Source organism: Ascaphus truei, chromosome 1 (assembly GCF_040206685.1).
Source record: "Ascaphus truei isolate aAscTru1 chromosome 1, aAscTru1.hap1, whole genome shotgun sequence".
Lineage (NCBI taxonomy): Eukaryota > Metazoa > Chordata > Amphibia > Anura > Ascaphidae > Ascaphus > Ascaphus truei.
The window spans coordinates 416,420,862-416,439,704 of NC_134483.1; the positions used below are offsets into that span (position 1 = coordinate 416,420,862).

The 18,843-nt window shown below is 46.6% G+C and overlaps 1 protein-coding gene across 13 annotated transcripts in view; it reads left to right on the forward strand.

The window, feature by feature from the left end:
- The window catches only part of INPP4B (inositol polyphosphate-4-phosphatase type II B), a 484,959-nt gene that overhangs the window by 261,518 nt on the left and 204,598 nt on the right, over positions 1-18,843 (forward strand). For 9 of the 13 annotated variants that reach the window (XM_075614672.1, XM_075614553.1, XM_075614562.1 and 6 more), the window contains one exon: positions 11,773-11,852. The exons of the other annotated variants lie outside the window; for them this stretch is intronic. In XM_075614672.1, the coding sequence (XP_075470787.1) occupies positions 11,773-11,852 (80 nt within the window). The remainder of the gene's footprint in view (positions 1-11,772; positions 11,853-18,843) is intronic. 13 annotated transcript variants of the gene reach the window in all.

An 18,843-nucleotide genomic window follows, 5' to 3' on the forward strand; every position in this document is an offset into this window, starting at 1 on the left:
GCATTTATAATCCTCTTCATCAACCTAACCCCCATTCTTACTCTTTAACACAAACATGAGATCACTGTTAATGAAATTGCTGCAGCGTGCTAATGAACAGAGGCGGTATGTGCTGTGTATTCAGTGGTACTTGTCATTTTGCTGCTTGTAGTTAAACTTTCAGGGGCTATATTTTAAGCATTTTAACCGTACATTTGGTTATTAGCAATTTGAACAATAAACAAGGTGTTACATGCATGGACTATTAACGCCTCCATAGCTGGAATGTCCACATGCCACACCCCAGCACAACACTTGATCGCTTGTGTACTGGGGTTTGCTACCACTAAAGTTAATATCATTTAAACCTCAGAAATGCAACGTCTGTATATACTAGACAAAAAACGAGATGGGTAAACTGGTCCAAATCCGTTTCCTGGAATGTCCTTGATTTTTTTTTTGACCAAACTCGATCTCTCCACTTAAAGAGATTTCAGTACAACTATATAAAATTGATAATCCTAAGGTACCATGACTACAATGTCTACTGGTGTCTGACCCAACAGTACTAAAACCCACGACCACAGCTTTTCTAGGCGGAAGCTCTAGCAGTGTGTGCTAAACCAGCATCACTGTCACGTCCTACTTTTGTTTTGAACTGCTCACTGTTCAAACATGAAGCTAATCCAGCTATTAGTATATCTCACAGGTATCTCAGGTGTGCTCCACATGGAACATTAAACTGTGAACCAGGAACTGGAAGTGTTCTGCATTTAAAGGAAGTCAGGGAAAGGAAACTACTACAGGTATGAGCACTAATTTTGTGCTACGTGATGGATATGCACAAAAATGGCTACGGTATAACAGAAAAGGGACACACATATTCCCTGTGCCAGATACATACTGAATTGAAATACTTTATTTTAAAATAAATAAAACTCTACAAATGGCAGGAAGTGATTCAGCTGGCTTCCCACAGCATACTAAGTGTTATTGGGTTGACAAGTCTATGGCACCTTATGAGGAATGGGGTATGGTGTCATACTTATACCCCATTCTGTATGATATTCAGGACAACAGCTCTAGCAGTGTGAGCTAAACTAGCTAATGGCTAGCACCACTGTCATAGTATATTTTGTTTTGAGCTCTACTGTACTTCTCATTGAGTGGTCATACAGTATCTGTACAAAGCACTTTATCCTCTTTGAATCTTGGGCAATCTGCTGCAGCCCCAACAGTGATATTAAGAACCCCTGAGCTGAATCTTCAGCGATCGATTACAGGCGAACGGATCGATTGGCAACTTAGCTAATCACTTGTCAGAGTGCAGATTGTATTTATGCACATATTGAAAGAAAAAATAAAATAAACATTTTAAAATGACAGCTTGAACTGCAGCTTTAAAGCATCATAATATATTACAGTTGCCTGAATTAGTTACAAACAAAAATCATGAAAAGGAAGAGTAATAGGGCAAAATAGTTCTTTCAAATTGCTGAAATTGCAGCACATAATAAAGAAGTAATGATTTTTTGAGAATCATTATGTTTTTTTCTGTGCTATTTGTTCACTTTGGTTTTGTATTATGAACAGTTCACATCAATTTTTTTGTTTCCCGCTTGGAACGCTCTTTGGATATTAAGTTAATCTAGGTGTTTGTGACATTCATTTACAAAAGCAATCTCATACATTTGTGTGTGTTCTTTTTCTTCTTCAGTATTTCAATATGTCAATTATTATCCATAGTGCCATAGAAACCTCTGATTTCCTGAGATATTTGTAGTTTTTTTTTTTTTATTGCAAGTCTGGCTCCGATCCATTTTGTAGCCAAAGGTATGAGGGGAGTCTCTGGAGGTCAGAGGACCATAGACCAGTTCACGTAGTATTGAAATAATGTGCACAAAAAACCCCAGTGTGGACTGCTGCTTTAAGAATCACTCCTACTCTCTTTTCTTCATTAATACAAATTGAAAGCACTGTGACTCAAATTTGCTAAAGTAGCGATAGTAGTAGCGATTCTTGTTATTTGTGTTTGTTTTTTACACATTAAAAAAAAAACCACTATAGGAGATTATCAGTGGTCCTCTGACCCTCACAGATTCCCCCCTCCCCACTGTTTGTATGACTACATGTAACCCGTCTTCCCCCACCCTAAGGGAGATTTCCTGCAGTTACCTGGTGATGGTGCTACCTGTATGGCTCAGAGGAGGCTCTGAGCATCTGCCGGTGGTAGTGGGGATAATCGGGGCAGGCTTTAGGGATTTTCACAGCTTTCCGCTCGGTGTTGCAGCGCCTCCATTCCCACAGGGCCTATAGCAGTAAGTGCAGTCACCTGTGGAAAACACTCCCTCCCTCCCTGAAGAAACTGCAGCCACAGGCAGGAGTTTAAAACATGTAATGGTTCTTTATTGCAGCAAGTATATAGCATACAGCTGAACCCCGTTATAGCATAATCCGCTACAACGTGGATCCGCTTATAACGCGGTCTTTTTTTTAGCGAAATGGCCGCCGCGCGCGGACTTACCTGGCATCTGCAGCTCTCTCCTCTCTGCAGCTCTCTCCTCTCACTGTTTCATCAAGCTGCCCACGTGCGCGGCACACACCCCCAAGGTTTGTTTTTTTATAACATTCAATGCATTATTGCTAACGGACGGACACACACACACGGTATAGAATCGCTACCAGGGTCATGGGTTCGATTCCTGCTTGGTATGCTAAAATTATTAGTGTAGGGGGGAGGTGTGTGTGTCCATTAGCAATAAAGCATTGAATGTTATATAAAAAAAATAATCTTGGAGATGTGTGCGCCGCACACGTGGACGAGCCTGATGAAGCAGGGAGAGAGTAGAGAGCTGCAGATGCCAGGTAAGTCCTCGCACGGTGGCCATTTCGCAATCCCAATTAACTGGATCCTGGTTATAATGCAGTCTCATTATGTGAACCCTGAGCACCGCGTTATAACGGGGTTCAGCTGTACCTCACAGCATAATCTTTACTTTGACTCCCTAGACTTAACCCTCAGGGCTTGAGACCCCAAAGGTCTGTCCTTGACTCTCATACTCCCCGGTGGAGTATGGGGTTGCTGATCCCACTCCCCTGATGGAGAAGAAGGAAGGAGAACCAGAGCCCTTTCTCCACACTTCAAACAACTGACTAAATTTGAATCTGCAGCCTCTTTGTACACAGGATGAGGGTCCTAGGTCTGAGCACCTGATAGGTCAGTACCCAGACCTTAGCCCCGCCCCCTATCACTCAAGGGAGTTATTTACTGCAGGAACAAGGAGCATTTATTTATTTATAAAATGTTTTACCAGGAAGTAATACATTGAGAGTTACCTCTCGTTTTCAATTATGTCCTGGGCATAGAGTTAAGACAAATAATACATGTTTACAAATACAGTTACATAAATGAACAGGGTATCTACTATATATTTGTGAAATCACTGTATGTCTGCGTCCCAAGGGTCAATCTCATTGGACCTTGAGCCTGTCACTCCTGCTCAGGCCATGCCCGCCCCCGCACACCTCTCATTGGCCTACGTCCAACACCAATGCCACACTGTCCCACCCCTCACTGACTCTCATTGGCCTGCGTCCAATGCCCGCCCCCGCACACCTCTCATTGGCCTGCGTCCCACCCCTCACTGACTCTCATTGGCCTGCGTCCAATGCCCGCCCCCGCACACCTCTCATTGGCCTGCGTCCCACCCCTCACTGACTCTCATTGGCCTGCGTCCAATGCCCGCCCCCGCACACCTCTCATTGGCCTGCGTCCAACACCAATGCCCTAATACTTCCACACTGTCCCACCCCTCACGCTTTGCTTTTGCAACACCTAATCCTCTAATCCTCAACCTGCTCTGGGGCCACGCTTCACAGCTATCAAAACCTTCACGTCTGCTACCACAGACTGCCGAATCAGGTACAGCAGTGTTTCCCAAACTGTGCGCCGCGGCGCCCTGGTGCGCCGCGGCTTGGCTAGAGGGGCGCCGCGATCAGGGCCGCCAGCAGCGGGAAACAAGGGCTGCTAGCTCATTTAAAAAAACAAAAAAACCTCTGAGGGGAAGCAGAGGAGCGGTCACGTGACCGTGTGTGTGTGTGTGTGTGTGTGTGTGTGTGTGTGTGTGTGTGTGTGTGTGTGTGTGTGTGTGTGTGTGTGTGTGTGTGTGTGTGTGTGTGTGTGTAAAACGGGCTGCAGGGTGTGTGTGAAAAACGGCCTGCAGGGTGTGTGTGTGTGTGTGTGAAAAACGGGCTGCAGGGGGTGTGTGTGTGTGTGTGAAAAACGGGCTGCAGGGTGTGTGTGAAAAACGGGCTGCAGGGTGTGTGTGTGTTGTGTGTGTGTGTGAAAAACGGGCTGCAGGGTGTGTGTGTGTGTGTGTGTGTGTGTGTGTGTGTGTGTGTGTGTGTGTGTGTGTGTGTGTGTGTGTGTGTGTGTGTGTGTGTGTGTGTGTGTGTGTGAAAAACGGGCTGCAGGGTGTGTGTGTGTGTGTGTGTGTGTGTATATATGTGTGGTGTGTGTGTATATATGTGTGGTGTGTGTGTGTGTGTGTATATATGTATATATGTGTGTGTATGTGTGGTGTGTATATATATATGTGTGTATATATATATATATATATATATATATATATATATATATATATATATATATATATATATATATATAATGTGTATATATGTATGTGTGGTGTGTATATCTACTATATATTTCTGAAATGTCTGTATGTTTGTCTGCATGCCCTGTGTCCCTAGGGCCAATCGCATTGCACCTTTGGCCTGTCACTCCACCTCAACACTGTCCCACCCCTCACCACACTGTCCCACCCCTCACTGACTCTCATTGGCCTTCGGCCAACACCACTGCCACACTGTCCCACCCCTCACCCCACTGTCCCACCCCTCACTGACTCTCATTGGCCTTTGGCCAACACCACTGCCACACTGTCCCACCCCTCACCCCACTGTCCCACCCCTCACTGACTCTCATTGGCCTTTGGCCAACACCACTGCCATATTGTCCCACCCCTCAGTGACCTTTGGGAATGCTTCTAAGCACCTAACACTCACCGCACTGCCTCTTACAAACACCCCCCTCCACCACCACCCCCCCAACCTCATGCACCCCCCTCCACCACCACCCCCCTCAACCTCATGCACCCCCCTCCACCATCACCCCCCCCCCAACCTCATGCACACTACAAACGCACGCCACAGCTCTCCCGCTACTGCAGCCCATCACCAACCCCCCTCACCCAAACATACAACGCACGATGCTCCATCACCCCCCCCTCACACCAACAGCAAACGCACGCTGCTGAACATACAACGCACGATGCTCCATCACACCCCCCCCCCCTCACCCGAACATCCCCGGAGCACACCCAAAACTACCCCACCCCCCTCACCCATACATCCACCGCACGATGCTGCTCCGGAGCCCCTCACCCCCCCCCCCCCACCATCCACCGCACGATGCTGCTCCGGAGCCCCTCACCCCCCCCCCCCCCACTCACCCGAACATCCACCGCACGATGCTGCTCCGGAGCCCCTCACCCCCCTCCTCACCCTCTGTCCACCCCCCCCCTTTCCTGGCCGCTGGCCCGCAACAACGGAACTACCCCCTATCACCACTCCGCGGGACCTCAACATCACCCGCTCTCCCGGAGCACCCTCTCCCCCGCTGCTCCCCCCCTCCCCCCCCCCCAGAGCTCCCTCTCTCCCGGTGCTCACCCGCTCCCCCGGTGCTCCCCCCCTCCCCCCCCAGAGCACCCTCCCTCCCCCCCCCCCCCCAGAGCACCCTCTCTCCCGGTGCTCACCCCCCCCAGAGCACGCTGTCGCCGCTCTCACCTTCAGGCCTAGAGGCCGCGCCCCCAGCTCCCCATCCCCGCGCGCGCTGCTCCGGCTCTCAGGCCTAGCTGTCTCTGTCGGGAGCTGCACGGGCCGCGGCCCACACACCCCCTCACCTGAGCGTCTCAGCTCCGCATCGCCGGGGGGAACCGCCGAGGAACCCGAGGAGGAGCGCAGCCTGGTGCGAGGTAAGTAACCGCACGGGAAGAGATCTTTCACCCCCGGCCCGGCCCTTCACCCCACCCGGCGCTTCACCCCACCCGGCCTGGCGCTTCACCCGGCCCGGCGCTTCACCCGGGCCGGCGCTTCACCCCCCCCCCCGCCCTGGCCCTTCACCCCCCCCCCCCGCCCTGGCCCTTCACCCCCCCCCTGCCCTGGCCCTTCACCCCCCCCCGCCCTGGCCCTTCACCCCCCCCTGGCCCTTCACCCCCCCCCCCCCCCTGGCCCTTCACCCGCCCTGGCCCTTCACCCGGCCCTGCCCTTCACCCCCCCCTGCCCTTCACCCCCCCCCCCCTGCCCTTCACCCCCCCCCGGCCCTTCACCCCCCCGGCCCTGCCCTTCACCCCCCCCCCCCGGCCCTGCCCTTCACCCCCCCCCCCGGCCCTGTCCTTCACCCCCCCACGGCCCTGCCCCCCCCCCGGCCCTGCCCTGCCCCCCCCCCCCCCTGCCCTTCACCCCCCCGGACCTGCCCCCCCCCCCCCGGCCCTGCCCTTCACCCCCCCCCCCCGGCCCTGCCCTTCACACCCCCCCCCCGGCCCTGCCCTTCACCCCCCCCCCCCCCGGCCTTGCCCTTCACCCCCCCCCCCCGGCCCTGCCCTTCACCCCCCCCCGGCCCTGCCCTTCACCCCCCCCCCCGGCCCTGCCCTTCACCCCCCCCCCCGGCCCTGCCCTTCACCCCCCCCCGCCCCGGCCTTGCCCTTCACCCCCCCCCCGGCCCTGCCCTTCACCCCCCCCCCCCGGCCCTGCCCTTCACCCCCCCCCGGCCCTGCCCTTCACCCTCCCCCCCTCCCCCGGCCCTGCCCTTCACCCCCCCCGGCCCTGCCCTTCGCCCCCGGCCCTGCCCTTCGCCCCCGGCCCTGCCCTTCGCCCCCCCCCGGCCCTGCCCTTCACCCCCCCCGTCCCTGCCCTTCACCCCTGCCCTTCGCTCCCGCCCTTCGCCCCCACCCTCCCTGCCCTTCGCTCCCACCCTCCCTGCCCTTCGCTCCCTGCCCTTCGCCCCCACCCTCCCTGCCCTTCGCCCCCACCCTCCCTGCCCTTCGCCCCCACCCTCCCTGCCCTTCGCCCCCACCCTCCCTGCCCTTCGCCCCCACCCCCACCCACACGTAGACACGCAGGCACACGTAGACACGCAGGCACACGTAGACACGCAGACACGCAGGCACACGTAGACAGGCAGGCAGACGTAGACACGCAGGCACACGTAGACACGCAGGCACACGTAGACACGCAGGCACACGTAGACACGCAGGCACACGTAGACACGCAGGCACACGTAGACACGCAGACACACGCAGACACGTACACACACGTATACGTAGACACACACGCACGTGTACACACACACACACATGTACACACACACACACACACGTTTACACACACACACACACGTGTACACACACACACGTGTTCACACACACACACACACACGTGTACACACACACACACACGTGTACACACACACACACACACGTGTACACACACACACACACACACACGTGTACACACACACACGTGTACACACACACACACACACATGTACACACACACACACACACGTGTACACACACAAACACACACGTGTACACACACACACGTGTACACACACACACACGTGTACACACACACACGTGTACACACACACGTGTACACACACACACACACACGTGTACACACACACGTGTACACACACACGTGTACACACACACACACGTGTACACACACACACGTGTACACACACACACACACGTGTACACACACACACGTGTACACACACACACACGTGTACACACACACACACACACACGTGTACACACACACACGTGTACACACACACACACGTGTACACACACACACACGTGTACACACACACGTGTACACACACACACACACACGTGTACACACGTGTACACACACACACGTGTACACACGTGTACACACACACACACACGTGTACACACACACACACGTGTACACACACACGTGTACACACACACACACGTGTACACACACACGTGTACACACACACACACGTGTACACACACACACACACGTGTACACACACACGTGTACACACACACACACGTGTACACACACACACACACACACACACACGTACACACGTGTACACACACACACACACACACACGTGTACACACACACACACACGTGTACACACACACACGTGTACACACACACACACGTGTACACACACACGTGTACACACACACACGTGTACACACACACATGTACACACACACACACGTGTACACACACACGTGTACACACACACACGTGTACACACACACACACGTGTACACACACACACGTGTACACACACACGTGTACACACACACACACGTGTACATACACACACACACACATGTACACACACACACGTGTACACACACACACACACACACACACACACGTGTACACACACACACACGTGTACACACACACACACGTGTACACATACACACACACACGTGTACACATACACACACGTGTACACACACACACACGTGTACACACACACACACACACACACGTGTACACACACACACACACGTGTACACACACACGTGTACACACACACACGTGTGTACACACACACACACACGTGTGTACACACACACGTGTACACACACACACACGTGTACACACACACACACGTGTACACACACACACACGTGTACACATACGTGTACACACACACGTGTACACACACACACACGTGTATACACACACACACACGTGTACACACACACACACGTGTATACACACACACACACGTGTATACACACACACACGTGTATACACACACACACGTGTATACACACACACACGTGTATACACACACACACGTGTATACACACACACACACGTGTATACACACACACACACATGTATACACACACACGTGTATACACACACACACGTGTATACACACACGTGTATACACACACACACGTATACATACACACACACACGTGTATACACACACACACGTGTATACACACACACACACGTGTATACACACACACACGTGTATACACACACACACGTACACATACACAATGTATACAAACAAACATGTATACACACACACACAATCATGTATACACACATGTATACACACACGTGTGTGTATATATACACACACACACGTATACACACACATACACTATCCCCAGCACCACCACATCAGCACACCGGTATCCCATGCCCCCCCCCCCCCCCCCCAGCACACTGGCATTCTCGGCTCCCCACCATTCCCAGCCCCCATCAACACCATCAGCACCCACACATTGGCACCTTCGCACCTCCCCATCGGCACACCCACATCAGCAACAAACCCTCCCAAATCAGCACACCGATACAATCACCATCAGTACAGCCACAGCAGCAGTACCACCGCACACTGCCATGGGCCGCGTGGACCACTCCCCACCCAAATGCCACCCCCACACCACAAACATCCCGGGCAACGCCGGGGCTCTCAGCTAGTACATTATATAAAAGACATTGCATGCACAGTTAAAGAAAAAATATATTATAGGCTTATGAAACAGTTACAGACCAGATTAAAATGTGAGATAGCCTTAGTTTTGAAAGAACTTAAACTGGTGGTGGCTTTGAGAGTACATTGTTCCAGTTTTGGGGTGCACGGTAAGAGAAGGAGGAACGGCCGGATACTTTGTTGAGCCTTGGGACCATGAACAGTCTTTTTGAGTCTTATCTCAAATGATAAGTGTTGCATGTGGTAGAGGTGAGGAGTATGGATTTAACCCTAACACTGCCTGCGCTGGTACCAGGGCTTATGTGTTAGGCAGGGCAGGGGGTACCTGGCTACATACAAAATGACTGTCAGAGTCAAATTTGCCCTATCAAACCTGAGGACCTACTAAACGTATTGGGCCCTAAAAGCAGAGATTCTTGGTAAATATTTAAAAAAAAGGAAAAATAAAATGCATGCACACAGAAAACGGCCAGCCAGACAATCGTACTTGTCACCTTTGAGGTTACCTGTACCTTTGCACCATTTAGTAAACCTGTGCCCTTATATGTAATGGTGAATACAGAACTTCCAGTCGCTATAAACTTTGGCTCTATTATGCAGACATTAAAGGGAATTATTCAATAACTGCAATCATGCCGGATCAGTACTGCCGCACATAAACCCCCATTCAAATCAATGCTAGTTTCCTTGCAATAGGGCCGAATCGACACAATCGCACTTTTGTTTTGTTTTTTTTGCCCTTAAGTATCCAAATAGTTTTAGGGTTGCTAGTAAGATGTACATGCAATGTAATGAGTGAATCTGTGACTCATATAAACTTTTTAAGTGAGGCTAAAGGTGTTCATTTAAGTTAAATTTACTGTGAAAATTGTTCATGTAACATACTTGTATGGCTTATAATTTCAATGTATTATTATTCAATGTATTATTCAATGTATTATTTATGACTATTCTATTTAATCTAAAGCGGATATACTGACATGTACAGTAGGTACATGATCCATTCTGCCTATTATGCCAATATGTGTTAATGTTATTTATTTCTCTCCCATTAAACTGTGCTGTGAAATTTGTTGGCACCTGATAAATAAATAATAGTAATGGTGATAAAGGTAATACACAGACTGCATATTTCTATATATCATGAGAAATGCAATAATATATTTTCACTCAATTAAGTAACAGCTTTATTCAAAGTAATTGTGAATGTGTTTGTACAAACGGTTAAAATAACCCAAAGTCCTTAATGATGTTTATATATTAGGCTTGGTACACTTTCCATAGCATACTGCATGAATTGGATGCCAATTGAGGTCCCCACAAGACACTGCAAGAAAAGTTTCTGATAAAAAAATTTTTTTAAAATACTACCAGAAAATGGACTGAAATAGACAGAGCTTAAATTTGTGAAATCACGCTCAAAAAACTCCCAATTAACCATGTTTCATTATATTAATCTTTCCACTGAACAAAGCACTAATAACACATTATATTATAAGCTGCAATGCATTATAGGCATCTCCATTAATTAAATGTTTCAAATGCCTTTACCTTATACCCCATCTCTGCATCATTTGCCAGACACGAACAAGCCATTTTCTGCGAGTATGAAAATATTCTAGTACATATATAACCTGTGCCTATGGCCACAATTATACCTTATATTACTGAATATCTCAGGATAACTCAGACTGGATGTAATAGAAATACTGGTACATTTTATATTAATAGTAATGATTTTTCATATCTAGTGCTGTAGTCTGTGCAATTCTGTATGTGAAAATGTGGCTGAGATAAAGTAGCTAACTTGCCAGGGTCCCAAAATGATGACATGGTATTTGAACCAATTATCAAGCCAATTGAGAATGGCTCCTTCACAAGATATCAGGGTAATTGTATAGGTTACATCCATGTAGGATTCTAACAATAATGTATTCAAATGGGACTCAACTACAAAAGGAGTTTTAGATTTCATTTTGTAATCATTACCATTAACTTACATGTTTATATTGATGTAAATATAAGTACAGGTACAAAAGAACTATGTTACTAAAAATAATTGTGGAGGCCAATATATTAGAACCTGTATTGTTTATTTATGCAGCGCCACTAATTCAGTTTATTTTGATATGTAAATAAATACAAAATGCAGATATTAATAAAGATCTAATTTTCTCTTTTTTTTTATATATTTATATATCTAGAGAAGTTTCCTGGGCTGCAGTACTTTTAAAGTAAGGGACCTGGTGAAATCAAAGGAGCAACAGCTGACCCTTAACCTCAAGTAGGTTTTCTTATCCACATTAACAATTGTAGAGATATTTAGATCCCAGGATGATAAATTAGAAATTAAATAAAGTTAAATAAACCATCCGGTTAACTCGCAATCTAACATTTATCATTTTTATTACACTGAGAAAATCCAGAACATGTTGGAATAGCTCATTCGTTTCCCATTGTCTATTCCCTATGCCCTCTGGAAAGCCCTTTACGTACAGACATTGCATTAGATGTAAAGTTAATTGAAGTAGGGCAAAAATGCCTTTGTGAAATGCAATGCTCAGTGTGGGTAAAGTTTTATTATACCCTAAGGCAGCTGTAATTTTCTGGGAGGGGGCGGCACTTACAGAAGCCCTGTGCTCTTCCCTACAACATTTTCATTAAATGCCGGGAAAGTGCACAAGGCCTCTGTAACTCCCTCTTACCTTGTCTCTGGTGGCTTCTAGCAACGCATCGCCATGACAACGTGCCGTCAAATGATGATGACGCCGGAGAAAAGGTAATGAGGGGGCAAAGGGTGGGGGGAGAGCAGTCATGGGGAGAAGACAAAAAAGTTCAGTCTAACCACCATTGCAAATCCTAGAGCAGGGAAGGACTGGAGTATCAAGGGTTCACAGGAGTACCGGGTTGTAGGGACCCCTGTGTAGGACCATAGCAGAAAATGATCATACTGTAGTGCCAACGTGTATTCTAAAACAAATATGGGGCAATCACCAACAAGACCCAGGTACATGCTGGGTACATGCTGCAACATTTCAGTGACATTTCTGCAGACATACTAATGGCCCATCGGATTAACAACGGAGACCCCTCCTGTGTTAATCTGTGGGCCATTAGTCTCTGCAGAAATGTCACTGAAATGTTGCAGCATGTACCCAGCACGTACCTGGGTCTTGTTGGTGATAGCCCAGATTTTCCAAGGCAAGTTTTAGAATACTCTTCGGCGCACCTGTAAGGCTTGCACTCATTCAAGCGGTCTTAGATAGATACAGTGTCGAGAAAAGTTTGTGAATCACAATCGTAAATTCCATAGTTTTTCTATGATAACCTTCTTGACCCAAAGCCAGTCTTTTCTTAAATATCCAATAGGGTTTATAGTAACTAATTCCATGTTTTTTTAAACAAAATGATGCATGAGTTAGTCAAACCATGAGTAATTAAGAGTCGGGGTGTGTACAAAAGTAAGTGAAACCCTGGTTTTATCAGCTAAATTAAAAGGGATAATTAGAATCAGGTGTTTAAATAATTATGTAGATCTTCAGGGTTGATCTTGAGGGGTGAGTTTGGGAGGCCCCACTCTATATAAAGATCAGAAACTTTGTGAGTTTCGTTTTCAGTATACAGATGTTTAGAAATACGTCATGCCATGATCAAAATAAATCTCTGAGAAAAACAGTTGTTGATGCTCATCGGTCTAGACAGGGTTACAAAACAGTTTCTAAGGATTTGGGGCTCGACCAATCCACTGTCAGAGTCTACAAATAGAGAAAGTTCAAGACTGCAGTCACTCTACTCAGGAGAGCGTCATCCTACCAAAATCTCTCCAAGAACAAACCAGCAAATCATCCAGGAAGTCACAAAGATCCCCAGAGTAACATCCAAGGATCTGCAGTTCACTCTTACCTTGGCTAATGTGAATGTTCATGACTTAACTATCACTAAAAGACCGAACAAGAATGGTGTGCATGGAAGGATAAACAGGTTGAAACCACTACTCTCTGAAAACAACATTTCTGCCCATCTGAAGTTCGCCAAAGAGCACATAGATTATCCACAAGATTTCTGGAACAATGTTTTCTAGACAGACGGGTCAAAGGTAGAACTTTTTGGCCTCAATGAGAAACTTTATGTTTGATGCAAACCAAACACTGCGTTCAAACAGAAGAACCTTACCCCAACTGTCAAGCATGGTGGTGGGAATGTGATGGTTTGGTGCTGCTTCGCTGCCTCAGGACCTGGGCAGATTATCATCAATAACATAACCAGGAATTCTGCATTGTATCAGACAATTCTAGAGGTAAATGTGAGGCCATCCATCCATGAGCAGAAGCGAAAGTGGTTCATGCAGCAAGAAAATGATCCTAAACATACTGATGCAGCTACGAGTATCCGAACACTTGCCTTTGAAAATCTGGGGCAATACCCCAGTAATGCTGCAACATTTCTGTGACATTTCTGCAGACAGACTAATGGCCCCTCGGATTAACTCAGCGGGGGTCCCTGGCAGCCCCATTCAAACTGAATGAGACTGCCAGGGACCCCCGCTGTGTTAATCCGATGGGCCATTAGTCTGTTTGCAGAAATGTTGCAGCATTACTCAGAGATTGTTCGGGTAGCCACAGATGTAGAAGTGCAGCGCACAGCGATAAACTGGATCCACGGGACAGCAGCAGTATAATGAAAATAAAAGTTCTTTATTGAGAAGTCATGGTGCAGACAGGTATGGGTGCAGGAAAAAACCTCTGTCTCTAACGCGTTTCACGCCTTGCTGGCGCTTCGTCGGAGAGTACAGTGTGGTGTGCTGTGGTTGCCCTCTTATAGAGATCCCAATTATCATAATTTGAGACCTCCGTGTAAAATTTAATTGTCCATCTTTCTCTTTTTGTCTCTTTTTTCTTTTGGCCGAGCGCCTTGTTTTTCTGAACCACGGGTTGCCATGACTACATATTTATTATGTAAACAAATCATTGTCATGGGCACCATAGCGATATGTCATTTCCGTTTTTAAAAATATGTGCCATAGTGACACGTCATTTCCGGTTTAGTATACATCTAAATACGGATAGATTTGGCTTTGCTTTACCTCCACACTCCCAGATAACCCCTCCCCATGAGGTTAGAAGACGCGCTATCTAATACCATACCCAGCCGGTAAATAACAGTGACTCGCATATCGCGACACGTCACTTCCTGTATACCAAGTGAGTCGCGTCACTTCCGGTTTATAAATTTTACACGGAGGTCTCAAATTATGATAATTGGGATCTCTATAAGAGGGCAACCACAGCACACCACACTGTACTCTCCGACGAAGCGCCAGCAAGGCGTGAAACGCGTTAGAGACAGAGGTTTTTTCCTGCACCCATACCTGTCTGCACCATGACTTCTCAATAAAGAACTTTTATTTTCATTATACTGCTGCTGTCCCGTGGATCCAGTTTATCGCTGTGCGCTGCACTTCTACATCTGTGGCTACCCGAATAATTTCTACCAGCAGGAGCACGCTTTCCAGAAGGCACAATGGGCAAGGTCACGTGAGTTGTACCTTTAAACAGTACATAGAGGTATTTTATTGGTGTGTTTATACAAGTGTCAGTACCAGTCCACATTGGCAGTGAGGGGGTGGGGCTCATATATCTCCATCACCCACACTCACCAGGACATTTATTCAGGTCACAGACTACACACGCACCCATATATACCTCACTCAATTATATACCTTACACCCAGCCTATTCCCTTCAATCAAGAAATCATTGTTAATTACAGAGCATGTCACTTGAGCACTATATTTGAACATTGTTCTTCTACTTGGCACTTACTCAGAGATTGCTCCTGATGTTCAAAGGCAAGTGTTCGGATACTCGTTGCTGCATGTGTACAAGCAGATCTACAAAAGAATGGCTGCAGAAGAAGAAATTCCATGTTTTAGAATGACCTAGTCAAAGGCGGAACCTAAACCTAATTGAAATGTTGTGGCAGGACCTGAATTAAGCTGTCCATGAAAGGAAGCCCTCAAATGTCACTGAGTTGAAGCAGTTCTGTAAGGAGGAATGGGCCCAAATTCCTCAAAACCGACATGAGACAGACCAGCAGTTAAAGGAAACGCTTAGTTGAAGTTATTGCTGCTCAAGCGGGTGCCACCAGGTACTGAATGTAAAGGTTCACATACTTTTTCACACATGGATGTTGAATGTTGAATCATTTGTGGATAGATAAATGTTGAAAAGTATCATGTTTTTGTGTCATTTGTTGGATCAGGTTATCTTTATTTCATATTAGGGCTTAGATTAAGATCTAATAACATTTTAGGTTTGACATATGTGAAAACCCTACAGGATTCACAAACTTTTTCTCGCCACTGTTCATGCATTCTGTTCAATGGAAGACACATGGAATACAACATTTCCCTCCAGCTGCACTCACAGATACATTGCTGAAAATGTTGCCATTTTTCTGAGCCTATGGCTTCAGATGTCTCCTGGACATTTCTACCTTAGTCTGTTCCTGGGGAGCCCACCAGAGATTTCCTTGGGCACACTGAGGGACACTTTGCTCGTGTACTAGAGAAAATGGCATATGCATTGCAGGAGTGTGTGCATTGCAGAGAAAAGAATGCCTCTATGATCCAACTGATGCAGCTCAGAGAAAATGCATAATCAGATCCATCTTTAAAAAGGCTCACAAATATATCCACAGATTTCTGCATATAAACTCGTAGAGAATTTCCATTTCCATTAATATGTTAAAAGGAAAGCAAAGTGTCTCTCCCCCCCCCCCTCATCTCTCTCTCTCTCTTTAATGCATTTTTTTGTATAGAATAAGTGGGACTAGTACTTTAGAACCACTGATTTATTTTGTATTATCCCAGATGTCAAAGTATAGTGCCTGTTTCCGCCCTGCACAAAGTAAAAGTAAAATGCCAATGATTGAATTCAAGTATTTCTCTGTGCTGGGTCAGGAGGACAGGATACCGAGTCTTTCATATGATCCCCTATGGAAAGATAGCAGTAAAGTTGGAACAGAGAAGTGCTTTCAAGATTTCTGTAGCTGGGAAAAAAATTCATTGCCGCACTCATGAAATCATCTATTGCTCATTAAATCATCCATTTCTTTTTTGTTCAGTTTGATTGAAAACTGTACGACAGAAAACTTTTGAAGGGTTGCAGATAGGAAATCTTTCACCAGTTCTCTTTTTCTAACCAATATTGTGCATCCTAATTTGCTTGCTCATTTATTTTTTTAGATCAATTTGAAAGTCAAATCCTTGTCAGTTCCAAGTTCTAATTAGTAAAAATAAGTTTTAAATGAGGTTTTCTTTGATTTCAATTTTTTTTAGTTGAGTTAATTTGGTATTTGAAAAAGATGTCTGATTATGATAAGGAGCTCTTCTACAAAGATGAATATTACCGGCATACGTAGAATATGATTCCTTACTGTCCAGACAAAGCCAATTAGTGTAACTTTAAGATTTTCTGAATTACTGTACATATCAAACATGATATTATTCCATTCTGATGTCTTGTTAAAATCTCCAAACGCTCATAGACACCACTTAGTTTATTTATTTATGAAATGTTTTAAGAGGGGGAAAAAATACATTGAGAGTTACCTCTCGTTTTCAAGTATGATCTAGGCGTAAAGTGACATTACAATTTACAGTTACAACTTGTTTAAAATAGGTAACAGCCAAAGTCTTGAAGGAACTTAGACAGGATTTGAGGGACTCAGGTAAATTGTTCAAGCAGAGGGAGGATCGGTTTGAGAAGGAAGAGCAACCAGATTGTTTAATGAACCTTGGGACGATAAGCTGGTTTCTGGAGGCAGATTTAAGGCAATAAGTGCTGTGTACAGTGGGGGTGAGAAACCTGCTCAGATAAGTGAGACAGGACAGATGTTGCGTCTGGACTCAAGGGATAGCCAACCTAGATCAGCTAACACATCTCAATGGTGGGTGTTGAAGTAACATAATAAGACAAAATGGCATATTGAGTTGTAAAACATGTCAAGTTTACTGAGGTGAATTTGGGGTGCTGAACCATATACCAGGGATGCGCAGACTTTTCAGTCTGTGCCACCCTGCTTGCTCTCCCCCCCCCCCCTCACCCATCCCCCTTACCTTGTCTCTGACGTCAAATGGCGCAGCAGGGTCATGTGACATCGGGTTGTTATCACCTTCCACCGAGATATAAGAGTATCTGAGGATATACCGGACACAAGATCAAGAAGTACTGTTGTGTCACATTTGTTGTAATATCCAAGTGATTCAAGTTGGAGCCCGAGATAGACACATACTGTATTATGATCTTCCTAATAAGTAAGAGTTAAATGAATTCAGAGCATGCGGTCCAATGCCAGAGTACAGAAGCTTGTTTGACATATTAGCATGGTCAACCGTATCAAAGGAGCTTTGCGCAGAGGGTAAAACACCGGAGACGTTTTTAGGGAAAAAGAAACATATGCTTTATTAGCCAGCAGCTTTAAACTGAAAACAGCTTCATATCAGCAAACAAGTTAGAATGAAAAAAATAACCAGGCATTACCCCATGTTGGGGAATGACTAACATTCAGCACTCCCTATTTGAGGGCTGGAAGGCTAGGCCTCTTACAAACCTTTGATACAGTCTCAAAGAGAGGTACCTGTAGGCAGGGTGCTCTCCACATCAGTCCAGGGTCTGTGGTGGTGTCTGTGTGGTGATCCCTCTGGATGGGCTCCAGGGACCGATGCTGCCTTGAGCAGAGTCTCTCTTCCCCTGGTATCTCTCTAGCAGCACAGACTCTGCTGTGCTATAGATGCTAAGCAGTCCGTGTAGCAGGTTTTAAAGCTGGCTTCATGAACAGATGGAGACGGGCCAATTAACCCTTGCTGAAATTAACCTGCTCCCTGATGAACTCATTAGCAAAAGACAGGCTTTATTTTGGAAGTCTTTTAGACAGGAGAAAAGCCCTGTTACAAATAACATTTCCATTACTTTGTATATAAGAGTGAGAATAGAGATATGTCTGTAATTTGTGACAACGCCTTTGTCATCACTTTTGAAGATAGAGATTACTCTGATGGTTTTCCAGGTCTTAGGCTACGTCCCCGCTAGCGCTGACCGCGCTCATGCTTGAGAGTGGTGATGTCACCAACTCTCGTAGCATGAGCGCAGGGTGTCCTGTCTAATTTTGCGGGAGGCGTGGATCGGGGCTATTTGTGTGTGTAAAGTCTGTGATTGTGTGCGAGTGTGTGTCTGTGTGTGTATGGCTGTGTGAGTAGCTGTGTTCTGTGTGTAC